Genomic DNA, 25,194 nt, shown 5'->3' on the forward strand with positions numbered 1-25,194 from the left:
GGCGCGGCCACACAGAGAACACTTCGTGGCCAAGAAAGGAGACACTGTGAAAAACCGTCCCCAAAACATGCGGTCCTGAGGGCTCTACTTTTTTCTTCTTACTTTACGGAGGCCCCATGCTCAGTGTGGGGCCCAGTGCGGGGCTTGAACTGTCGACCCTGAGATCATGAGTTGGCCACCTAACCGAATGAGGTACCCAGGTGCCCCCACCCCGGGATGGAGCCAGCCCCATGGTGGTGGTGTGGGGGCGGAGCTTTACTTGCAAGGACTCTGGTGCTTACTTTGTGAGCATTTTTGGGTTGGAGAGGTTGCTTCCGAAGGTGCAGACCCCTGGGGTGGGGCTGACGTGCTCCCCCCACCCCAGGGAAGCAGGCCCATGGCCAAGGGTTGAGAACTGCTCCCTTCCCGCCGCGTTCTGTCTGCAGTGGCGGAAAAACCGCTCCACGTGTTCGATGAAGGTGCCCCGGGGGAGATGGTCTGGGGCACACGATGGGGCCAGGGTCACATCCCACTGCCAGCTCCTTAGCCTTGGGCACAGGCCCCGACTTCTCGGCCTCCATCTCCCCGAGAGCTGGTGGCAGAGGCAGGAAGATGAACTACAGGGGCTCCGGTACTTGTTAGACTCAGTAAAAGAAAAACCCAAAGCACCCAGCTCAGCTGAAGAGCTCAAGGAGCACAGAGGCAGAGCGGGGTTCCGGAGAGCGGGGCTCCTGGTGGGCTCCCTGAGAGCCGCTGGCTGCGCGTCTGTCCTAAGCCCAGGGCCAGGCCGGCCCCGCCCCGGGGACGAGGCTGAGTAGGAAGTAGCGGCTTCTGCGACTCCCGAGCTCACGGCCCTGCCCGTCACCGCTGTGGATGCCCCCTCAACCCACTCCGGAGCCGGAGCCGGCGTCCCAAAAGCCAAGTCTCTAGGGTGCTACCAACTTGGAAGAACTTTCCGGAAGTAAGAATCCGGGTGGGGGGTGTGTGTGCAGGGCTGGGGATGGTCTTCCACGCCCTCGCAGGCGTGAGCACACGCGGCTCACTGAAACGGCACTTGGAGGCGCGCGTCAGAACCGCGGCACCATCCCCACAGGTGGGTCTCAGCCCCCCCCCCCCCCCCCGAGGCAGGGCCGGCTCGCCACCACACAGCAGATGCGTGCGGTGCACCTTCTCCCCCCACGCAGGGGAGCCTCCGAGCCTCGGGAGTGCAGCGAAAATGGTGAAGGCCGGCCACGGGTTCCAGGGCCCCAAGGGCATTTCTGGAAACCCACAGAAGCTTCCAGAACGCAGGTGACAGTTCCTCAGGCACCGCTCCTGGTCAACGGGGGAGGAGGTCCTGTTTCCAGGGCCAGCCGAGCCTGACACCCCAGGCGCTGGGCCCCGTGACCCCTCTGCCCTCTGCCCCTCAGAGCAGGGGGGGGGAAGCAAGGCCTCACCTCTGAGCCGTCAGGGTTCTCAGGGCGGAACCTCACGCTGGAGCAGAGAGGAAGGAAGCCAGGGCTGCGTCACTGGAGAGACGGGACAGGAGGGGCCCTGTGCCTGGGGCAGCACCGCCCGGCGCTCGGGCCTCTGCGGGGTGAACGCTGCGGGCTGGCCTCACCGCTGCCCCCTGCAGTCAGGAGAGAGGAAACTGGGGCCCACCCACCTCCAGGGCATCTGGGAAGCTGGAGCTGGAGTCACTCGTCCCGGGGGAGCAGGGAGGTCACCTTTATTGACAGACACATGTTATGTACACGTGTGTTACACACACGTCACACCTGTGGGTAAGACCAGGAGCTCGAGATCCAGGGGATAAAAACAGCACCGAGAGAAGGCGCCAAGGGCCCGGGGCCTGCGTCCACCAGCCGCTGCCCCAACCTCCCTCAGGGCTTCTGGGTGGCGGGAGCTCATTTCTGAGGGCACAGGTCACTTAAAGTCTGTTAACAACTTGACCAGCAAGTGTTTTCACCTTCTCCTCAACGTCCCCCGAGGTCCCCAGCCCCCGACAGCTCCGCGGCACCAAGGCGGGGGGACCCGGGGACCCTCACACGGTGACTTTCTCCATCACGCTGTCAGTGACGTGGACTTCATCCGCCTGGACAGTGACGGCTGCCGACTGACCACACAGGTGCTGGTGGTCCTTCCAGTCCTGCAAGGAGAGCACAGCCCCCCGTTACCACGAGCGGCCACCTCACCGCGCAACGGGGGCAGGGCCTGGGGCGGGGGCCACCCCCGACGTGCAGCCTCTGCTCTCGGCCCAGCCTTGCCTGCCAGCTCACGTGGCAGACCACTGGGACGAGCCTGAAACACACTGAGACCCAGAAGCACGTCTACACTCTGGCCCTCCTGCCTTTCCGAGGGACACACAAAAGAAATACTCGTGTGTACAAGGAAATTTTTATACCTCATATTGTTGCCCACGGTTTTATTTGCAATCCCAAAGTAAGGAAAGCTGGAGCCAGCCACGAGTCCACAGAACGGTTTGGTGGCGCTGGCTCACGGGAAGACTGGGGACAGAGGCTGTTACCAGCCTGTTTGCGGGCAGAAAGAGAGCTGAGCTCCGGCGAGGCTGGAGCCGTGTGCAGGCCGTGTGGAGCCGCCTCTCGGCCCAGATGGCTTCTGCAGGAGGCTTGGCGGCCAGGGCCAGCAAGGGCGTTAGTCAAAACAGACATAACCCTAGACAAGGTTAGCGTTTGATTAGAAAGTGACAGGACACGAGGGACTGTAAACACGCTCGGGGGAAACACACGCACCCACACGCTAACAGGTGGTTTCTAGGACGGCAGGACTCCTGCCATCTTCGTGCTGTCCTCCGTTCTCCAAATGCCCTACAGTAAGTGCGCCCTCTTTTTACAATAAAATAGTGACATTTAAAAGCACTGTATCAGGGCGCCTGGGTGGCTCAGTCATTAAGCATCTCCCTTTGGCTCAGGTCATGATCCCAGGATCCTGGGATGGAGCCCCATGTTGGTGGGGGGGTCCCTGCATGGCAGGAAGCCTGCTTCCCCCTCTGCCTGCCACCCCCCCCCCCGCTTGTGCTGTCTTGTTGTCTCTCTCTCTGTCAAATAAATAAGGAAAATCTTTTTTTTTTTTAAGATTTTATTTATTAATTTGACAGACAGAGATCACAAGTAGACAGAGAGAGAGAGGAGGAAGCAGGCTCCCCGTGGAGCAGAGAGCCCGATGCGGGGCTCGATCCCAGGACCCTGGGATCATGACCTGAGCCGGAGGCAGAGGCTTTAACCCACTGAGCCACCCAGGAAAATCTTTAATAAAATAAAATAAAATCGTTGTATCAAAAAAATGGAAGTCTAACTTGGAATTACCTAAAATAAACTCTGTAAATCCTCACAGTGTGTGAGCCCTCCCAGGCTGGCGTCAGGTCCGCAGCGTCTGGAGCCCTACATGACAGTTAACTCAACCTGCATCATGGCGGCATATGGGACGGCGGGAATCATACGTGTTTTGAGAGAAAACAGGAAACTGGCAAAAGTTCTGAGAACCCATGCCCACAGCGTGATCTCCGCTAAAGACCTTTGCCCTGCAGACGACACCGGTGAGAAAGTGAGCGGACAAGTCACGGCCGGGAGGAAACGTGTGGAGTCAGGAGTCCGAGGAAGGACCGCGTCCAGGTGTACAGAGCCCTCCGCGCACAGGGGAAAATATTTGAACGGATGTTTCCTCCAAAAAGACACACCAACGCCCACCGAGCGCAGGAGAGGACGCATGGCCTCCCAGTAACAGGGGAGGGTCCTCAGCGTCCCCGGTTACGGGCGGAGTGTGGATTAACCACACCGGGGCACCGCCGGACCTGGTCCAGACAGCCACAGCCTGCCGCACGGCACCCAGTGTGGGAAGGCAGTTGGGAAAGCGGTTGGGAACTTTCTCAGCAAAGCTAAACTCAAACTTACAGACAACCCAGCACGCCTGCACCACTGTGTCCAGCTGGACGTGCGGACACGTGCACACCCGAGAAGGCACACCGCACGGGGCACGGGCCGGCGACGACGCGTGCCGCTGGCGCGGGAGCAGAGGCGTGTACACCTCACAGCGGACGGGCCAGGCAACCACACGGAGCCGAGAGGCCAGAGGCCGAGACCACGCAGCCCAGGACTCTGGGCACTGAGCTGCCCGCAGAAGGCAACTCTATGCACAGCCTAGAACCGTGGGGGCCGCGGGTTCTTCCAGGGTGGCGGACGGTTCTGACGGGGAACTGTGCTGTGGCACCGGTGCGACGTGCATTTTGAACAATCCCTCAGTTGCACCTGAAAAGGGGCGAGTTCTGCGGTGTGGCCGTCACCTGTCCACGAAGGTGCGCCCCACGTGCGGGCAGGGACGCAGGAAGGACGCAGTCCGAGGGCTGAAATCCACAAGGGTCCTGCCCGGGGCCACCTGGCAGCACCAACCCTCATCACCCGTTCTCGGGCACAGAGAACTGGGGGCAGCCCTTCTGGCGGGACCGCGTGGGTCCTGTGGTCAGCATCTCCGGCCGACTACGGGGGGCTCGGGTTCCCGGCTCTCCCTCATACCCCGTCCAGGGTTCATTTCGGGTCCAACATGGGATGTACAGTTTTCAAAACACATTTTCTACTAATTTGCAGAAATAAAAGCTCGTCTTCGTCCACACAACACACAGCGAAGGCGGCCCATGGAGCAGGGGAATCGGTTAACAAGCCTGAGCCTCGGAACCGCCTCCCAGTTCACAGACAGAGGCCCCAGACCCTAGCTTACATCCAGACAAAATCTGGTCTGAAAGAATCCCACCAAGAAATAAACCCACAGACCCTCCTGCGCAGGCCCCCGTTCAGGGCGGACGGCGGAGACCAGCCCAGAGCCCTGCGCCTTCCCGGCCCCACAGGTCAGGTCTCCTGCTCAGTCCTGGGCACGGGCTCCTGCCCCACGGTGCCCGGTGAACCCTGCCTCCATCTCCTCAGTGCAGAGCCTGCGGACAACCACTGCAGGGAAACACAGACAGATGGACAGACGGGAGGCAGGTTCCACCCCCCACAGACGCAGCTCCAGGCCACCAAGCCCTTGGCAGCAAAACTGGTGCACCGTGGGGGGTGGCAGGCAGGTCTCCGGGGACCCGCAGGATGGGAGAACCCGCCTCTTCCTCCCTGGGCCGCAGCCTCTGCCTTGTGAAGGCCTCAGACTCCTGCAGACCCGGCGCCCACCCCCCATCATCTCCGCCCCCTCCTGCCCAGCATTGCTACCCGGGCCACAGACTCACTGGGAGCCAAGGAGAGCTTCGGAAAGCCACCAAGTGGCAAGTGCCCTGGCTGGGGACAGGGTGTCAGCACGCACATGTCCACCTCGTAAAGGCAGCAGGAAGGCGACACTAACAGCTCCATTTGCCACTGCTCGTCCGCACAACACAATGCCTTCTCAGCTCTGCCAAGTCCGTCGGCGCCAAGAGGGAATTACACCCGCGGTCACCGTGCAGCTCAGCTCCTCGCAAAGTCCGCAGGAAGAGCTGCGAACACCGGCTCCCACAGCCACGACTCCAGAAATGCCCGTGAGCCCCGGGAGCAGAGATGCGGGCAGGGCCACCTGCTGGGGCCCACACCCAAGCGCCCGGGGCTGGGAAGTGTGGACTGTGGCAGCCTCAGGGCAGGGACCTCCCAAGGCCTGGCCACGGTACTCGCCACGGGCGGCTCCTTCAGGACTTTCACGGAGCCCGCAGACCCTGGGCAAACAGACTAGCCAGGGCGGGCGGGGGCTAGGCCTCCTGGAAGGGGCCGGGGCAGCGTCTCTGAGTGGGGAGTGGTGGGGGCGGGGCAGTGAGGACGCACCTTGCGCTGGCAGAAGGTCGAGCAGTAGTTCACTTTGTGGCAGCCGGTGCACTCGCTCAGGGCCTCCCGGCCACAGTTGACACAGGACTGCTGCAAGAAGGACACAGGCCAGTCAGTGTCACGGGGACGCCTCCCGCCCGTCCGCCCTCTGACATGTGTCCTCACCCCCAGTGATGCCCAGACGCTGTCCCCGTCACACCCACGGCCGGCTCCTTCTCTCTACCCAAGAGGGTCTACACGCTTCAGCCATGGCAGACACGGACACGGCAACACGCCGCCTTTTCCAGAGTCTGAGGAACTTCGTCGATGCCAAGCAAGTGGAGGATGCCAGCCCGGGAGCAACCTCCTTCACTGCTGGCAGCCGACCGCCATCAGTCGTGGCTGACACCGCCCGCGCCTGCAGACCCCTGGGCTGCGCCTGAGCGGCCGGGAGCATGCTGGGACCCCACGCCGCCACCCCATCCCCAGCTGCTGCACAACCCCAGCCTGTGCCGCCCCAGCAGCCCAGCCGGTCTCTATGTCCGTGGACACGCGCGCTCTGCGCGCTCTCCCCTGAATCCCGTAACTGGAGCTTTGCCTTTGAACGAAGTGAGGACTTCACGCAGGTAAGTGACCTGTCCCCAGCTGATCGCAGTGGCGCGGCCCGTGCAGGGGCCATCAAGCCGTGGGCTCCCCGCCAACGCCCCGGCGTGGAGACAGGTGCCAGGGACAGGCCGGGACACCGGGTCTGTAGAGGCCAGAGAACACAAGAGTGTCCCAGCGACACTGACGGCAAGTGAGGGCCTGTGCGCGTGGGGCGGGGGGTCAGGGTGTGGGCAGTGCCCACGTAAGGCAGACGCGCCCGCTGGTACCCGGAGGCCCGGCTCTGCGTGGGTCAGTGGCCGCAGCCGGCCTGCCGCAGGGCTCCGCTCTGAACGTCAGCTTCCTTCCTCACAAGCCGTCGTGTTTTTCCATGTCTAACGTTCTTCCGCTCATAAAACCACCCGGGGTGCACTGCTCGCTCCCGAAAGTGGGAGAAATGGCAGGAACCCAAGCGGCTCAGTTTGCCCCCTGCCTCTGCTTTGAGACAAACACGCAAAGGGAAGAAAGAAAAGACCGTCTAGAGCCACATACGGAAATTTCTCCAGGAAGAGTAAGGGCTTCCCAGGGTTCATGGCGCTGAGTGGAAGCAGAGGTGCGGCTGGGCGTGAGGCTCTCCCAGGTAGAGGCTTGGTGGGAGCACGCACCCGGGGGAGCCCTCATCCCTGCGCCCGGGGAGAGGCTTCACGCTGCAGGAGCAGGAGGGCTCCGAGTCCTCCCGCGTCTGTCCCCGCAGGGAGCACGTGCTCTCCCAGACCTCCCGGGTTCACGCTCCAAGCGCCCAGCGGTGTAGACGGGAAGCAGAGCCTCGGAACGGAATCGAAAGGTCACAACGGACAGCCGGCCGGAGATGGACACCGCCAGCGCGTGGGAGCGCCCCGCACCTCCGCCTGCCCCACACGCATGGTGGGTACGTATTTAACAGAAATCACACTGCGGTTCTCACCAGAGTCTGCCACCTCAGCTGCAGGTACAGACAGACGGACACGTACAGAAACACCGACCGGTCTGTACACGCAGGTTGTGAGCACACGCGGCTCCATCCGTCCGCCAAGGGGCCCAGAAGCTACGACGCCCCAGTGGCGGCGAGCACACTGGTCCCCGCAACTCGGTTCCCCAGACCGTCCTCCAGCGAGGGAATCAGGGCTCCCAGAGGAGAGGATAATTCCAGGCCTGGGGAAGGGGAGGCCAAGCCAGGTCTGGGGGGTCATCCAGCACCAGAAAGTGCACCAACGGGAGGATGCCAGAGGGACCCAGGAGCCAAGCGAGAGCACCCGTGGGCAGAGGGAAGAGCGTGAGCAGAGGAAGGAGCAGGTGCAGGGCACAACCGGACAGGAAGCACACGGCCACAAGCCATCCCGATGCGAACAAAGAAATGGACAGTAAACGAGTCTCTAACGCATAAGAATTCCAACGACACCCGGACGCCGCGCCCAGCCCTGCTGTGCCCTGCTGGGCGGGAGGAGGAACCCCTGAGCCTCCCACTGCCTGTGGCCTGCCCTCCAAGTGCCCAAGCTGAGCCTTGGGGTCTTGGGTCCTTCAGGGTTACATCAGGGCCTGAGGGTGGGCCTGTGAGGGATGGGTGCCCCGAAGAGAGCAGAGAGTGCTCCGTGCCCGAGGGGAGCCCACGACGAACACACGGGGTCCGCAGCCTGGAAGAGGCCCTCGGGGGCCCGAGCCCACAAGCCGGGCGGGCGCCCCGACTTGACCCCGGCCCAGGGCACTGTCCGGGCCCCAGGTGCCCACGCGCACCCCTCCACTGGGCACTTTTGTGCCGCGCCGTGCTTGGCTCTTCAAACTAAGAACGACCAGCACGAGGCTGAGGCACGGCGAAGGGCCGCTGGCGGCCGGGCAGGGCCATCAGCCAGGAGCACCACGGCCGGCCCCAGCCGGGGCCCAGGACCCCGAGGCCATGGGTCGGCTTCTGCTGGACACCGTGGCCCTGACAGGGAGGGAAGGGTCTGCTCTTCTGCCCCGTGGGACCGCTGCTGAGCTAATTACACGCGCAGGCGCAAACCACTCACGAAGAAAACTGCGAACGTGGGAATCGTCTCACCCGGGCCGAGTCTGCTTTTCTCCTTCTTCGCAATCGAGGACGGAACGTCCGGCGGGCGGTCGGAGGCAGCGACAGCCATGTTCTTGCTCAGGGAGCCCCCGAGGCAGGGTTCCCGGCATCTTCCTGACCCCTACGGCCCTCACAGCTCGTGTCCTGACCCTGACCCCCCAATACTCCTGGGGACATACTCCGGGACAGGCTGCACCGCGGTCTTTCCAGTCAAGCAGCCAGCAGCGTTTGCTCTTCTAACCCCAAACACGTCCCCACACCGCAGTCACACCAAAGGACGCCCCGTGATGGCACAAAAGCCTGTGTTCTCCATGGGCGGGAGCTCCAGGAAGGGAGATCTGCTTTCACACTGGCCCACGTCCAACACTCCTGTCACGGCGAGTCCCGCTACAGAGACACTTGGCGGTCTCCACACGAAGAGCCCAGACAGCCCGCGGGCCCACCCGGCTCTCCGGCCGCCTCACAGGCCTCTGTCCCTATGCTGTGGGCTGCTTCTCGCGGCGGGACACCTGCTCTGGGCTTCCCCCTTCACACCGGCTCACGGGGGGGGCCTTCCTGCCCTTCCAAACCCCGCCAGGCCCCAGAAGGTCCCTGACAGCAGGCTCTCCATGGGGGCCGCGAGGTCCCCTCACTTCACAAGACCACAGCATGCAAGCGTGGCCACCACAGGGCCACAGAGCTCAGACCTGTCGTCCCCCATGTGCATAACCAGGGTCTGCAAGTGCACGCGACGTCACCAGGCCACCCACGGAGCAGGGCTCCATGTACCGAGGCTGCGCGGTCTCCCCGCTCCCCGGCCTCCCTCAGGCGCCCGGCTCCCCACAAAATCATTTAAGAATGACACGTCCTGTCCAGGGCTCGAGAGAAGACAGACGCGCCTGTCACAGGTCCCGCTGATTTCACTGCGCGGGACACGGACAGCAGATGGATGTGCTCAGCAGGGAAGACACGGACCCAGAAGCGGCCCTTTCACAGAAACGCTATGTTCTCCCACCTGCGGCATTTTTGAGGATAAAAGCATTTCGTGTCTGTTTCTTTCTTAAAAATACGTAAAATTACCAATAAAATCCAAAGCCCCACCTTCTGGGGGGGGGTAACCTTACCAACCCAGCCACAGGCAAGAGACTGGCCCCTGTGTCACACACTTTTCCCAACAGGAGTTCGGCTTTTGGACCCTGAGTGTGAACGGAGAACATGTGTGCTCTTGCACGGGAGAAAGCGGACACGCCGGCGGCCCCAGTGCTGAGCTCCACGCCGCTGAGTGTGGCCGCAGCCCTGGCAGACGGACACGCCCCCACACTGTGTCTCCGTGTGCTTTCATGTCTGTCCCATTCGTCACTGGAGAATTCTGACCAAGGGTCACCTACAAATTCTATTCTGTGACAGAAAAGCCCACGTGAATGAGTGCGGAAAAATCTAAAACCAGAACCCCCTCCCCCGCTCCTTTCCTCGCCAGCTCGAAGCTGAGATTTCTGTGCGGCTGGTGCCACCTGGACCCGTCTGACAGGAGCTGTGCTCACAGGGAGGGGGTCCCAGTGCCCCCGGCTGGGGGGAGCGCACAGAGCACAGGGTGTCCCCAGACGCTAGTCTCCGCAGCACGAAACCAGGCTGCGCCAGCCACCAGGAATGGGCGCCTACCAGGTCCCCCCGGGACAGGGAGCCCGCAGCTCAGTGACCATTCTGAGTAGGAACACCAATGTCTGTTTTCCCGTCTATGCTTCTGGGTACAGTCTGAATTAGCAAAACGCAGACACTTCTTCCTTTTCAGTCCCTAGAAGCTGCCCGGGCAGCTGCGCAGGGACGTGCCTCTCCTTCCCAGAAGGACACTGCTGGACAGACAGAAGGAGCAGTCGGGGAGCTGGCAGCTGGCCCGTGTGCGGCCTGGACCGCAGGACGCCGGGGAGGAGGCTTTCCGTCACAGCTCAGATCCCTTCCTCACCCTTAATTTTTTTTTTTTTATTTTTACTTCTTTAAAGATCTTATTTATTTGAGACATAGACAATGACAGAGATAGTGAGACTGAGGGCGGGCAGGGGAAGCAGGAGAAGCACACTCCCCGCTGAGCAGGGAGCCCAATGTGGGGCTCGATCCCAGGACCCCGAGATCATGACCTCAGCCAGACGCAGACGCTCAACCGACTGAGCCACCCAGGCGCCCCTTTCCCCACCCTTTAAAATGATCCCCCAGGTCCCTTTTAACTCTGGGGGAAGATCCCAGCAACACCCATTCAGCCCCTGGCGGTACGTGCAGCCTCACAGGGGACCCAACGCACAGCTGTCACTTTTACCTTTTACAATCACATTGACTTCACGGGGCTTGAACTCACAACCCCGAGACCAAGACCTGAGCTGAGATCAAGAGTCAGATGCCTAACTGACCAAACCACCCAGGAGCCCCTAAGAGTACTTTTTCTAAGCAAACACAAATACCGATTTTAAGATGGGCAGAGGGCCTGCTGAGAGACGGCCCCGGCGCAGACGGCGGGTGGTCCGTTGGCTGGGTGTCCTCGTGTCCCCGAGGGGATGCACAGCACAGGGAGACACCCCCTCCCACCCGCTGGGCGGCCTGAGCCTCACTGTCTGCATGACATCAGCACTGCCGCCAGGCTTCGGGAGGAAAGGGGGCACGGTGCCCGCGCCACAGCCACGAGGCACACCTTGCGCCAACCAATGCCAGGACAGAGGCACGGGGCTCAGTGGGGCCATGAGCACCCACAGCCGCCACCCAGACCGCTGACCACGGGAGAGCCGGCTCAGGAAGCGGCCAAGCAGCACCACAGAGCCTCTCGCTGACACAGGATTTGGCCTGAGACCAACATCAGGAAGAAATCTAGAAAATCCTCAAACATTTGAGAAGCTACCAATCATTATCTTTAGGTAAAGAGCTTAAGATTTTTTTTTCTGCTTTTCTCTTTTTTTACAGAATTTATCATGGATTATGTACTACTTTAAAATTATAGTTTTTCAAAAAATATTTTAAACTTATCTGCTTCTTCAAGGGAGCAACATTTTTCTTCCTTGGAAAAGAAACCATACATTAAGAAATCATTTAAGAAATTAAGATCCCAAGATGGGAGAGGAGAAGGGAGTTGGGGGAAATCGGAGGGGGAGATGAACCACGAGACACTGTGGACTCTGAGGAACTAACAGGGTTTTGGAGGGGAGGGGGGGTGGGGGATTGGGAGGGCCTGGTGGTGGGTATTAAGGAGGCAGGTACTGCATGGAGCACTGGTGTGGTGCATAAACAATGAATTCTAGGACACTGAAAAGAAATTTTTAAAAAATTAAGAACCCAGGGGTGCCTGGGTGGCTTAGCCGGTTATGTGTCCGCCTTTAGCTCAGGTCATGATCTCAGGGTCCTGGGATCGAGCCCCGCATCGGGCTCTCTGCTCAGCGGGGGGCCTGCTTCTCCCTCTGCACTGTCCCTCCCCCTGCTTGTGCGTGAGATAGACAGACAGATGACATCTTTAAAGAAAGCACCACCACCATCGCCTGGCCAGCGTGCTCCCAGCCTCTGCTCCATCCCTGTGCGACCGAGCGGACCGCACTCCACTGCACACAGACCGCCCCCGCAGGTGCACGCCTGCGTCCTTGTGTCCACGGTGGAGGGAAGACAGGCCCCCCGCAACGGAAAGGCCGTGCGAGAAAAGCCAAAGGGGTGAGACTTCTCTGTGCTGCAGCGACCAGCTGCCGTGAGAAAGCGCTCTGTCCCAAGGCCCATGAACCCTGAGCCACGCTTGGGATCTTACTTCTGAAGAACACGATGGAAGCTGTAAGGGAAACGCCCACAACGGTGCCCAAGGGGCCAAGGAGGCGGTCTCTGCGGGGCACTGAGATGCAGGCTAGGACGGGAAAAGGGGTAGAAATGGGAAAGCCATGTGCCTGCCCACCAGCTGCCTCCAAGACAGCCCAGAGGAGGCCTCTGCAAACTGCACAGAGCCGACGGTCTGAAAGTACACACGACATCTGTGACAGGTGAGGGTCCAAAGCCAAGTACCATGGGCCAGTGCAGAGCGTCTCTCCCTCTCGAAATACACCAACCCCATTTACAAGGACAGAAACACCCGAGCAGGGAGAGCAGACAGCGTCCTCTGAGAAAAGCTTCGTTTGTGAACGATTCTCTGGTCCCGCTCTTCCAGAAAGGTGGGGACCGTAAGCCGACGTAGACAGCGCACAGAGGGCCCCCAAGCCGGCGGAAGGCGCAGGGCAGTCAGCCACAGACCGGGCCTTCTGCTCAGCCTGACATTACCTCTTTCCGCTCTGTCTCTGCCTGGACTCGGGCCTGGGCCACGGCCGCTTCTCGGTAGGAGCTGGCCTGCTTGGCCTGCTCGAACAGCGTCTTCAGCTGCTGCGCCGTACTGAGCAAGGAGTTGACCATCTCTTCCAGGTACAGCCAGCTCCGCTGCTCTGACATTTCCAGCCCGTTGACCACCGTGGGAGACACGGCTTTGGTGGGGGTGGAGGGTGGGACCGCCAAGGCCGGCAGAGAGGTTAACACTGGAACAGTTGGAAAGTGAAATGAAACAAGAAATCAATACACTTCCTTATTAGGTTTCAATACGGAGCGACGCCAACATGGGTCCTTCCACGTTTCGGTAACACTGAGCACGCCTTGCCGTCCCCAGAGACACCAGCGAGGCCGCAGGGACCGCGCACCCCACAGGCAAGATGGCGCGAGAGCACCGCCTCCCTTGGCAGGTCCCCGCAGTGGCTCGGGCCCCCCACGGGCCGTGGGCCGCCACGTAGGCCGAGCTCTAACAGACACGCAGCCACAGACGCGGGCCGCGGAGGGGACTTCGCCAGCCCCCGCTGTAGCGCCCCAACTGGAAAAACCCAGACAAAACCCGCTTTGCCTCCAAAGTGCACCTTCATGAGCAACTCGGGGGCTCCCAGCCCGCAAGCCGGGCGCTCAGACCCACCTATTTTGGGATGAGATGTCGGCAATGCAGCTTCTGGAAACGGTGCGATCTGACAGCTGTCCTGGTAGCCTGGGTAGTGGGGCTCCGGGTGGCCGACTCTGCAGGAGGGCTGCACCCCTGCCTCTCGCACTGTCGGGACACACGGGACCAGCCGGCCTGCTGACCTGACTCGGCTGCCCGGGTCAGTGGGGGCGGCAGAGATGCTGGAAGCGGGGTACCCCGGCCACGCCGAGCCCCAGCTGCGTCTCTCTGGCTTTTGGCCGCCGCTCCCGCAGCCCCTACCAGTGCTCCCAGGGGCTTGTGCTGCGCGGCCGGCTGACAGCAGCCGTGGGCGGACCAGAGCACTTCCTGTGACGCCGGTGGCCCCGCACCCCGCACGCCTGCCCGGCGCCCGCCCACACCCACCCATCCCAGGCCTCAGCTCCACGCTGCCCCCACCACGCCCCAGGTCAACAGGGGTGACGGGTCCCCGCGGAGCAGGTGCTGAGGACAACTCACCCGTGGCTCCTGCGAAGACATCGCCCTGGGCCGGGCTCTCTGAGATGACGGCGGTAGCCTCCACAGTGGACGCCCGGTCAAAGGTCAGCGCGCCCGAGGTAGTGATCTGTCCTGAGGGGGTCACGGTGACTGGAAAAGCACAAGTACCTTTCACCACCCAGCTCACCCACGGGGCAGGCCCCAGGCACCTCTGCAAAGGCAGGAAGAGACCAGGGACCCTGGGTGCCGGAGAGGGGACCCTGGGCACCGGGGAGGGGACCAGGGCCGAGGCACGGGTGGCAGGCTCTCCATGACACCCCGCTCACATCCCGAATGGCCACAGAGGCAGGAAGGGCCTCAGCAGGAATGAGGCACAAAGCATAGGCGCCCCAAGGGCTGCTCCCCGTGGCCCGACTCTGCCCGGCCACTGCATGTCCGCAGCCTCTGCGGGGCCCGGCACCGGCCCGACACGCGGCCCCCCAGGACGAGCCTGCCCCACGCCCTCGGTCCCTACCTCCCCGCCTGGGCCACAAACGCGGACTTTCCCCCTCTTCCCAGCTGTTCACGGGCCGTGGGCACCCACACCCAAGGAGAGCCTTTGCTGGGAAGGTGCTCGTGCAGACCACCCTGCCCGGGAGCAGCCGCGCTGGGTTCGCCTCATGAGGAAATACGTGCTCGCGCGCGAAGGGGTCTGTGGAGACCAGGGAGCACCCCCCCCCCAGGGGACCCTGCCCTGAACACCAAGGCAAGCCCCAAGGGTCGGAGGGAGGCACGGCCCCGCCCGCTCCCACTCACAGGCGGCGGCTGCGGCAGGGAGCAGTGCGATGTTTTTGGGGGGCTCCTTCTTCACGGGGGTCGTGGGCAGCTCACTCTCCTTCTTGCGCCTTTTGTAGGGGACGAAGAGCCTGACCGGGCCGCTCTGCGGGGAGAGGGGCAGTGAGGGGGAGCCAGCTCGGCTGCCCCTGCCCCGGGGGCAGGGCGAGACTCATCACGGCCAAGGACCGACCACCTTCAGACCCCAAGTTCCTTACTGGGACAGAGGAGAGACTTTTTAAAAGAATGCGTGACTCACACTGTTTGAACGAAACAGAAGGCTCACCAACGCGCAGGGTTTTTAGGGTTGGGTACGTGCAAGGAGACAAAGCAAACGGCGACTGAGTTAAGGAGGCAGGAGAGCCCCTGCCCCAAACCAGAGGATCCCAGCAGGGAGGAGGAGGCCCTGCGGTCGCCAAGTACAGGGGAGACAACACACCAGCAACCACAGAAGCGACGGACCAACACGGACAGATCTGCAGGGCAGGGGGGTGGGGGTGGGGCTGACGCCTGCAGACCCCGAGGGCCACACCTTCTTGCTGGACGGCGCAGCGCCCAGGGGCGTGAGACCTTCCGGAGCAGACGCAGGCCCACCTCCGCGGACCCTGCCACTCGGGCTTTCACCCGGGTCTTCTGGCTCTCAATTCTAGAATCTCCACTGGAGCTTTCTCGTAATTCCCGTCTCGTTACAGAGACACAGCCCCCCCGGCCCCCCCTCTGCACAGGGCACACGTGAAGGCCAGACCCCAGGCCGCTGTTGCTGCAGTAAGTGTGGCCACGGGGATCGGGGGTGTACGTGCACCGCCCCTGCCGCCAGGGGGCCTCGCCTGTTAGAAACCAGTGCAGGGGTGAAGCTCCCCCCTTCCCCCCCCCCCCATTTGTGGTGCTCCGCAGCGGCCACTGGAGCGACTGAGACACGGGGCCGTAGATTCTCCAGACGCGTCCCTTGGTTCTGTGAACACCGACGGTACCGAGGGCCTCTGTCCCAGCGACACCTCGGCCGAGTCTGCTGCACCTTTTCTTCTGCGTGGCTCCACTCGCTGTTTGTGTCTTACAACTTTCTGTTGAAAACTGGACATTTTAGGGGAGGTACTCTAGCGACACCGAGACCGACCCCTTCTTTGCGGGGCTTCCTGCTGCTGCCCACGGGCTTGGGGACCAGGCTATGCCCCGGCGGAGTCCATGGCGGAGTCCCAACAGGGGAGTCCCACAGTGGGGGAGTCCCATCCAGCAGAGTCCCTGTGAGGAGCGGGGAGTCACCCGTGCAGAGTCTCACAGTGGAGTCACAGTGGGGGGGGTCACACCCCCAGAGGCGCTCCACTTCCACTGGCGGCACCACTGCCCCCACAACGCCCAGGGCATAAACTGCTCCGTCGGATCCCAACTGCATGAGGGCTCCTTTACGGGGAGTTTTCGAGACAGATCTTTGGGGTCTGATCTTATCCCAGGACTCTTCTGACTGCTGTTTTCCCTGGTTCTCCGGTTAGCCTGCTGCTCTCGTGCTCTGCCAGCCCCCTCCTCAGGGATCATGTCCACAGGGCCCTGCTCTGGAGGCGGGGGCAGGAAGGGTCGCCACGTCTTATCAGGGCGACAGCCCTGCTTTAGCAGCAGGGCTCTGGGCAGGGGCAGAGCCTCTGGTCTCGGCCTGCCTCCCGTGGCATGGACCCCCACACTAGGAGCGAGCTGGGGGACACTGGGGCACGGTATTCCTGCCTGGCCGCTCCTGGGGGGAGCCTCTGCCCTCTGGGAGAGGCTGGGTGCAGGCAGGGAGCCCCGATCTCCCAGTCATGCTTGCCCAGAAGCTGGTTTCTGCAACTCAGAGCCAGGACTGGGCCCGTGAAATGCTGCTGTCCTTCCGGTCCCGGTCCCGGTGCCGAGGGGAGAGGGACCGGGGCTCCCTGCACACGGCGCTGGAGGGAAGCGGGAGTGAGGTGTGCGGGGCTCTTCACGCTACTGTCCCTGAAGGGGAAGCCGGAGTGTTAGCATTTACAAGTCCCAGTCACCAAGTTTTCGTTTACGGATCGTGCCTTTGTTCTCCCACCCGAGAAACCCCAGGCCGTGAAGCTCTCCCGTTTTCTTCCACACACGTCAGGTTTGTGTTTTGGATAAATCTGGATCCGTGCTGCGTTTTGGAAGCACTTGCACATAAAGCGCCAGGGTGGGGCCAAGGTGTGTCCCCAGCGCACAGTGTCCAGCTGTGCCCACAGCACACGCGGGGGCACACGGAGCCTCTGGTGTCACCGATGCGTACGTCTTCGTGACAGCCGCTGTGGGATGGGGCTTACCCGGCCTGTGCTGGGGCTCCTCCAGCTTCAGTCGCCTTCTCAAAATTGCGCCGGCCGTCCTATGTCCTTTGCCTTTCCAGACGTGTTTTCAAGTCAGCTCATCTGAAGCGCCAGGGCCCCGCGGGGATTGTGGCGGGAACCACGGGAACCTACAGAGCACCGAGGGGAGCCGGCGCTTTCCTCACTGTGGGCCTGGCGCGCCTGTCCCAGCTCTCCCCGGGGTCCTCTCGACGGTATCTTCTAGGTTTTTCATACACGGATTCGGTACACGTTCTCTTAGATTCACGTCATTTCAACATTGCGGAGTAACTGCAAACAATTCTACCAAGTGGCCTGAACTTCCGAACGGAATGAATTTCCTCCCACCGCTCTCTTTCTCCCTACAAGATTCCCCGGAATCTCACCACTAGCTTCTCCAGGCGAACTGCAAATTCATTTAATTTTCACAAAAATATCCCATTGTTGATTCCACCAAAATCACATCTAGTCTATATAGGAGCTAGACAATTCTAGAATATTTAGTTTTCCACCCAAGGGGGTGATGTCTCTTCAATTAAATGTTCTTTCATATCTTCTAATAATTAAGCAGATGAGTAATCAAAATAAAGTCAAGAAATCTCATTAAGCAGCTATTAAAACCTGAAAATATTTTAAAACCGAACTCAACACTAAGAAAGAGTGAATACTGGGCTATTCGTGTGAGTTAGTACCACGCTTTAGAAAGCCGTACAGCAACATCCACTAAAAATCAACGAGAAACAGTTATCCTTTCCGAACCTGTTAAGGACTCAGGATAAAAATATATTTCAAAAGATATTAAAAACTCCTTTAAAATAATTTCAACATAGTAGTTTTAAGACATGACGTTTAAAAATGTAGACTATAAAGCAGCACATGTACACGTCTCATGACCACAGAAGCAAAACGTGCGTCTGGTTTGGGGTTAAGATGGTGACGTCACAGGCGCTTTCTACCGTTTGGACAAGTCCTCTTCCGTGTGCTTTGACCACCGTGCGGGGCCGGCCTCATGCACCACCAGAGGCGTCAGAGTAACATCTGAGAAGCGGGATTTGGGTGAGACACTGCCAACAAGCCCTCGCTAGGCTGCAGGGCGCGAGGGACCCAAGGACACGCGGCCCGAGAGCTGGACAGGACAAGCACGCAAGCAGGGAGCTGAGGGTCGGAACGCCTGCGAGCAGACAGAGCCGCTGAGCAAGCCTGATGACTGGTCACTTCCTGGCGACTCACCAAGGTCATGTCGTCACAGCATGCGGCGCAGGTACAAGACGCGGCATGTGGGTTTAGGATCCCGTCCTGAAATTCAGAGAGCCCCGCGGTGCGTGAGAAAGTCGGCCTTCCGCGCAAACCACCAACGCTATAGGGGGCAGCCAGCTCTGCCGCCGGCCGGCCACTCGTGGGTTAAAGCCCTGTCACCTCCAGAAACTCCTCTCCCCCACACGTCTATACAAGGCCATGACCAGGGGCAGGATCCACTGTTCCCTCTCCAGGAGATGAAAAGATTCTATGGGCATTCTTTCCTTCTTCCTTTTTTTTTTTTTAAAGATTTTATCCATTTGTTTGTCAAGACAGGGAGAGAGAGCACAAGCAAGGGGAGGGGCAGAGGGAGAAGGAGGCTGTCCACTGAGCAGGGAGCCTGACGCGGAACCCGATCCCAGGACCCTGAGATCAGGACCTGAGCTGAAGGCGGCTGCCCAGCAGACTGAGCCTCCCAGGCGGCCCCGGCCATCACTTGCTGACCAGCGTCCAAAGCGCTCCGCTGCGAGGAGCAGTCAGAGGCCTGTGCCTCAGCCCGACCGGCCACATCGTGTCATGCTCCTGCCCAAACTGTCACCGCCCTGCGTGAAGCCCTGGCAAGAGGAGCCTGGGTGCCTGGCCCAGGGCCGCACGTCCCGGGGGCAGAGGACCACAGCCAGACTGCACGCCTGCGTTCTGTGTTCCCCACGGGGCGCGGTGGCCCAGGGAAGCCCCCCCACCCCCGGCCCAGCCCCGGGAGGCGCCCCCCACCCCGCGCCCTCGGCCCTCCTCGCAGGCGCGGCACCTGAATGAGGCACTGCAGCGGCCGGCCCGCGTAGCGGATGCTCCTCTTCCAGTCTTTACTGCTGGCTCTCCCCGCCACGGCCTCAAACTCGGTGGGGCTGTACCAGTTCTCCCCTTGTTTAATACAGCGGCCCCGGCCTCCTGGAGCGGCAGCGGGCGGCGCAGTGAAGGCGCGGCCGGCCGACGGCAGCCGGTCCCGTGCTCTCCTTCCCTGCCTCCCACCCAGCTCCCGCTGAGCCGCTCCCACACCAGAGCCCCCACGTGATCGCGCCCCCTCCAAGGACGCCCCCACCACGAACCCGCGCCTGCTCTCTGCGCACCGCCTGCCGCGCACCACAAGCCCCTCGTGGTCTCACGTGGAGCTCTCGGCATCCGCCCCACTGCCAGAATGGGGGAGAGTCCCCATCGCCTGAGGTTCCCCGTCCTGACCCAGGAACTTAGGGAGCTCATTCCAGTCCTGCCTCTCCCCTGGCTTTCCCTCGTCCACGGGTCACTATGTCCTCTCCACCCGCCCCCACCACGCCCCAAACCTGTCGTGGCCTCAGCTCTACTGCCCAGGGCCGCGAGCCTGGCCTGCCCCACTGGGCCCGCGCTGGGGGACTGCCGGGGGTAAGGTGTGCCCGAAGCCCAGGTCCCACGCCGCCTCACCTGAGCCCAGCCGACTCTTGAACAACGTGCCGCTGATGTTCCGGCACCGCACGGGCAGCTCGCTGTCATACACTGACGGGTCCCAGTTGTACTTGGTGCCCCCTCTTTCCTGGCCGGGAGCCGCAGGACTTGGAGGACACGGAGGGCCTTGGGCAAAAGAAGCATTTGGAAAGTAAGAGACGTGGGGTGCACCCAGCCTACCCAGAAAGGCACGAGCACCTCCTGGGCTCCAACGGCGGGTTCTCCCGCTCCCACCCGGACACAGCAGCACGGCCCCCTTCCACCCTGGGCAGCTCCTTCTCAGCCTGGAAAAGCCCACGTCCTCTACTCAAACAGCATTTCTATTCCAAGTTTACCACAAGACTAACTAAGCCAATCCCAGAGGGAACTCGGCGCGCACTCAGGTGCGTTCTGCCCGGGGAGGCCTGGAGTGGGGACAGGCAGCACCTGGGGTGAGTGGAGCAGTGGGCCCCTTCAGCCCGGCCGTCTCCACGATGCTCCCGTCTGTGTGCACGACGATCAGCGTGGCCTTCTCGGTGTTCAGGCTGTCCCCGATCTGCAGCGCTGTCCTGCCAGACTGGAGACAGAACATCTGAGTCGTCTCAGGCGGTAGCTACAGGGCCTGGCCCCTGGTCCTCGCGAACCGCCACCACAAGGGCACCCCACTGGACTTCAGGTGCCCCTAAGACCCTAAACACAGGGCCAAGCACAAGGGCCATGCTCTGCCTGGGAGGCCCTGTGCAAACACTCACCACCACCTGCCAAAGGGAAAGAAGGGGCACGTCCCATAAAGACACCCTGGGAAAAGTGCCCCCCTGTCTACCTGAGCAGCCTCTGCATGCTCACAGGTCTCTAGGGAGGGTCCCAAGAAACCAAGCACAGTCACAGCCGGGGTCTGGCACGGGACTCCCTTCTCACACCCGTGCCCAAGCACAGCTCTGCCGACGGCTACTGCATACCAGGACCACCCCCGCCGCACTGCTCACACACCTGGCCACGGTGGTCAGGGGCTACAATGACAGCACCTGCTTCCTCTGGGTCAGCCTGGCCTCGTCCTTCAAGCTGCCCTGCTCCCCGGGCGAGCCAGGTGCTCCCTCCTGTCCCTGCTGTCCCTAGGTACCCGCCTCACAGGGCTCCGGCAAAGGAACTCTCAAGGCTTTGCCCAGACAGCCCTGGGTGGGCGCCACTCGCTCCAAGCGGCCAATTCAAACCCAGCGCCTAGGCTGCTCTGATGCTTCCTGGAGAGAACAGAACCCACAAAGGCAAGTTAAAAAGACCTTCCCTTGGGGCGCCCGGGTGGCTCAGAGGGTTAAGCCTCTGCCTTCAGCTCAGGTCATGATCCCAGGGTCCTAGGATTGAGCCCCGCATCGTGCTCTCTGCTCAGCGGGAGCCTGTTTCCCCCTCTCTTTCTGCCTGCCTCTCCACCTGCTTGTGATCTCTGTCTGTCAAATGAGTAAGCAAAATCTTTAAAAAGAAAGAAAGAAAAGAAGGAAGGAAGGGAAGAAAAAAAGAAGGAAAGAACAAGAAAACAAATGGCCACCTTGGGGCGCCTGGGTGGCTCAGAGGGTTAAAGCCTCTGCCTTCGGCTCAGGTCATCATCTCAGGGTCCTGGGACTGAGCCCCGCGTCGGGCTCTCTGCTCAGCGGGGAGCCTGCTTCCCTCCCTCCCACCTCTCTGCCTGCCTCTCTGCCTGCTCGTGATCTGTCTGTCAAATAGATAAATAAAATCTTTAACAAAAAAAAAAAAAACCTTCCTTTACATCTGAAAATCCAATCAGGGAAAGTAAGTAGCAGCTCCCACCCCGAACACATGCACACACCCAGGGCCTGGGCTTATACACCTGGAGGGTCACTGTCTTGCTTAAGCACGTCCACACGGCTCGTGTCGGAATCACTGAAGACGTGCAACCCTCTGCGTAAAAGGGAATGTTCCGTGTTCAGCTACGAATCACAGAAACGTTTTCCTCATTGAGGCCAACGGGAGTACAAAGATATTGGAGGGCTGGCAATCGGTTTCCTGCAGGATCACACGGAGTCCACAGGTCCTCCTGTCCTCAGAGCCTGCTGCGAGCACCACACCTAGGACGGTCCTCCCTAGCTCCCTGACCCTCTGACTCCAGGCTCTTCTAGAAAAACCCACAATCTGCTGCTGGGAAGGAGAGACCAGTTGGAGGCGTGAAATGAGCACCTATCGGCTCGTGTGTGTTCAACTCCCTAAGAAATGAAGCAGGTTCTGAACTCTGCGGTCTGTGCTTGTGACTCCGAGTGTGAGTCGGCTGTTTGTGGCCAACAATAGTGACTTTGCTTCCAGGGATACAGCACCCCAGGTGTGTGACTAAGGCTAGAAAGGAACCGTGACTAAGGGGCGCCTGGGTGGCTCAGTGGGTTGAGCCTCTGCCTTTGGCTCAGGTCATGATCCCAGCGTCCTGGGATCGAGTCCCACATCGGGCTCGTTGCTCAGCGGGGAGCCCGCTTCTGTCTCTGCCTCTCTGCCTGCTTGTGTGCTCTCTTTCTCTCTCTCTCTTCCTCTCTGACAAATAAACAAACAAACAAATAAAAAAAGAAAGAAAAAAGAAACTGTAACTAAGAGCTGCCGCAAAGCTCCAGAAGAGTCCCACGTGGTGTGGTCGTCGGGCAAGGACGAGGAGACCCGAGCACAGCCTGAGGGAAGGGCGCAGCCACAAGCTTCCAGGTGCCCCGGGAACCCAGAGCCAGCCTCAGGGAAGACGCGCTCGGGGGTCTGGGGAAAAGTGCTCGCAGGGCCGCTTACCAGAACGTGTCCCGAGAGGGAGGCAGCATTCGCCACTGACGTGGTGAAGACGTTGTCTGCGGAGGCACCCACGTTGGCCACGGTCACCGTGGTCACCTCTGCAACACAGGGGCCTGACTCAGCACATCATCAGAGCCGGGGGCCTCCCACCTGGTATCTCCCACCTGGTATCTCTCCATCAGGTATCTGCACTTCCAACCAAGGGACTCTCGACATTTGTACACTAAGTGCTCAGCCAACACTTCTAGGCCGCAGCCTAGGTGACCCGGGTCTCAGGAAAAGAGAGAGGAGAGGCTTTCCCAGCATTAGAGCCCTTCATCCGCCGAGAAAACCGCCCCTGCCACGCTCCCTGGGCTTCTTGCTCCCTTTTAGGAGAAAACCACACACCAAGGCTCCACACGTGCTGTGGTCATCGTGTGACCAGACACCTGCCACATCACCAACACACAGTTCCCCTCTTCCCGGCCCCCCTCTCCAGGTCAGCACAGGGCAGACTCAGGTCCCTTCATTGTCCTCCTCCTCCACTTCCCCCTCTCCTGGCCCCTGCCCACTGCAGAGGCTCTCCTTCCCGCTCGGGGCTGGGTCCCACCGCACTCCTGGGGCAGCCTCTGGCATGTGGGAAACACCCACAAACACGGCCTGGAAGAGTCCTGCATATTCCCTCAAGCTGGCGCCCCCCAAACCGCGCTGAAACACCTGTCCCCCGTCTGCATCTTGCCCTAGACCACGCCGCAGGAGAGCCGAGGGGATCCCCGCCGGAACACACCGGACTCGGCCAAGCAGCTGTCTGCCCAGGGGACGTGGCCTCACATGCCGCTGGGTTATTTCCACCTGGAAAAGTCGTGACCTCAGGAACTCAGAAAAGCAGTAATGGTTTCATGTACTTAAAAACGCAGTAAAATTTTGCAGGAAAAACACATTTCTCTGAGGCTGTGATGAATGGTATCACATTTCTTTTCTGCATCCACAAAAAGTACACGCAAAAACCACAAAAAAAAAAAGAAAAACTTCATGGTCCCAAGTCCCAATATTAAACCAGTTTAGTGACAAGACCCAAAGACGCTAACAGCCACAAGCCTTCTCCCCTCGTTCGGGAGGACCCCGAGCAGCCCACACCAGAGCAGCGGCGCGGAGGCACCCGAGGGCCGGATGAACACCTGGAGTGGCCAGGACCACCAGGACCGAGGTGGCTGCTGTCCAGTCCCTGAAGCCAGGAGGCTCCCAGGGGAAGGTGCCTGACAACGTGTGCTGGCAACACGATGGTGCTCTGCCACGGTTCCCACACACAGCTCTGAGTCCCCAAGGCCTCCAGGGCCACCGGGGAGCTCCCAGTTAGGCGGGGTCCAACACCTGGGAAAGTCTCTGCCATCTCTGGGCTGGCAGAGTGGGGAGACGGACAGCGACAGACCAGGACGGCAATCGAAGGAGTCAAAGGATGACGCGCCCAAAGGTCACAGGACTCCCCCACTGGGAGCACTGTCTCGTCAACCCTGAGCTGGCCTAAGGTTCCAGGTGACCGGACACAGGCGCCCCCAGGCTTCCCTGGGGCAGGAGCCGCATCAGATCCCCACTCCCCTAACTCCCCAGCCCCCAGCGTCACCAGTGCCAGGGAGAGACAGAGAGAGTCCCTGCCCAGCGTGGCCAGGGAGAGACAGAGCAGAGGTCAGGGAGGGGGAGAGGCAGGTGCGGGGAAGGTTCTGGAAGGAGTACAGGATGCTTCACAGGGGAGAGCGGCGCTGGCACACGCTAAAGAGGTGCGGGAGGCCGTTTCCGGGAAGAGCGCGGGGTGGGCGGGCAGGGCCGGGGACGCGGGCCGGCGCGCGGCAACGTCAAGGCGCACGAGGTAGGTGTGAGGCATGCAGGAGGCACGTGGTCGGGGGAGCAGAGGCAACCAGGGCGCCGGGGCGCGCACAGCAGGTGTGTGCAGGGCAGGTGCGCGCGGGTGCGCAGGTGCGCGGGGCAGGTGCGCGCAGGTGCGCAGGTGCGCGGGGCAGGTGCGCGGGAGCCGCGGGCGGGCGGCACTTGCCTGCGAAGGCTGCGGCCGCGGCGGCCTCGTCGGGGCCCGGGAGGGCCTCGGCGCCCATGTCCATGTGCCCGGGCTCGGCGGCCATCACCGCCACGGCCGTCACCCGCCGCGTCTCGCGCTCTGCCTCCGAGTCCCCGTCCTCCTCCGAATCCTCGTCCCTGCTGAGCACCGGCTCCTCCGCCTCGCCTCCCGCTGCGGCCGCGGCCGCCGCCGCCACAGCGGCCGCGGCCGCCACCGCCGCCGCCTCGGCCAGGCCCAGCTGCTTGGCGGCCGAGTCCGAGTCCTCCATCCGGACTCCACCGAGCCGGCCCGAAGGCGTCGGCCGGGGCCGCCCGAAGGCCGGGACGGAGCCCGAAGCGCGCCGCGCGAGCAGGGCTGCCCGAGCAGAGCCGAGGCCGCCCGAAGCTGCCAGCCGGGCCGAGCCTGGCCGAAGCCGCCCGCCCTGCCGAGCCGAGGCCGCCCGAACAGGGGCCGAACCGGCACGAAGCGGCCCAGTCGAGCCCTGCCGACGGCCAAGAGTCCGGAACCGAGGACGGCCGAAGCGGCCCGAAGCGCGGAGCCGAGTCTGTCCGAATTGGCCCGAGGCGGCACGAGGACTTCCGAGCGGCTCTGCGCTACCCCAACTCGGCGCCTAGGAGGCCTGCGCCACCCGCCGTCCCCCGCAACGGGGTAGCCGACTACGGGGCCGAATCTCGCCGGCCTCCGACGCGGCGCGCCCGGGCCCAGAGAACCTTTCGCCGCAGGCTCCGCTCGCCCCGGCCGCGAGCGGGAGCCGAGTCCGTCCGAGGCGGAGTCGAACAGAGCCG

The 25,194-nt window shown here is 61.7% G+C and overlaps 2 protein-coding genes across 4 annotated transcripts; one reads left to right on the forward strand and one right to left on the reverse strand.

Moving 5' to 3' along the window:
- Positions 1-1,650: 1,650 nt before the first annotated feature.
- On the reverse strand, positions 1,651-24,996 carry LOC111149838 (DEAF1, transcription factor). Of its 2 annotated transcripts, XM_022507133.1 has the most exons (12): positions 24,389-24,817; positions 22,363-22,460; positions 20,041-20,170; positions 19,594-19,740; positions 18,947-19,086; positions 18,136-18,201; positions 14,585-14,708; positions 13,811-13,939; positions 13,313-13,441; positions 12,643-12,890; positions 5,751-5,840; positions 1,651-2,107 (listed from the first exon to the last, which is right to left on the reverse strand). In XM_022507133.1, exons 1-12 carry the CDS (start codon positions 24,675-24,677, stop codon positions 2,003-2,005), a joined length of 1,695 nt encoding a protein of 564 aa, XP_022362841.1. In that variant the 5' UTR covers positions 24,678-24,817; the 3' UTR covers positions 1,651-2,002. The 2 variants fall into 2 exon arrangements, with proteins under 2 accessions (XP_022362841.1, XP_022362840.1); XM_022507132.1 differs by having other exon boundaries at positions 1,663-2,107; positions 13,313-13,939; positions 24,389-24,996.
- On the forward strand, positions 5,859-10,286 carry LOC111149839. Of its 2 annotated transcripts, none has more exons than XM_022507135.1 (2): positions 5,859-6,355; positions 7,066-10,286. In XM_022507135.1, the coding sequence occupies exon 2, from the start codon at positions 8,463-8,465 to the stop codon at positions 9,435-9,437; it is 975 nt and encodes a 324-aa protein (XP_022362843.1). In that variant the 5' UTR covers positions 5,859-6,355; positions 7,066-8,462; the 3' UTR covers positions 9,438-10,286. Both variants share the same exon structure in this region, with proteins under 2 accessions (XP_022362843.1, XP_022362844.1).
- Positions 24,997-25,194: the final 198 nt, after the last annotated feature.

The sequence above is a fragment of the Enhydra lutris genome, unplaced genomic scaffold, assembly GCF_002288905.1.
Source record: "Enhydra lutris kenyoni isolate GAN:26980312 unplaced genomic scaffold, ASM228890v2 scaffoldscaffold22, whole genome shotgun sequence".
NCBI lineage: Eukaryota > Metazoa > Chordata > Mammalia > Carnivora > Mustelidae > Enhydra > Enhydra lutris.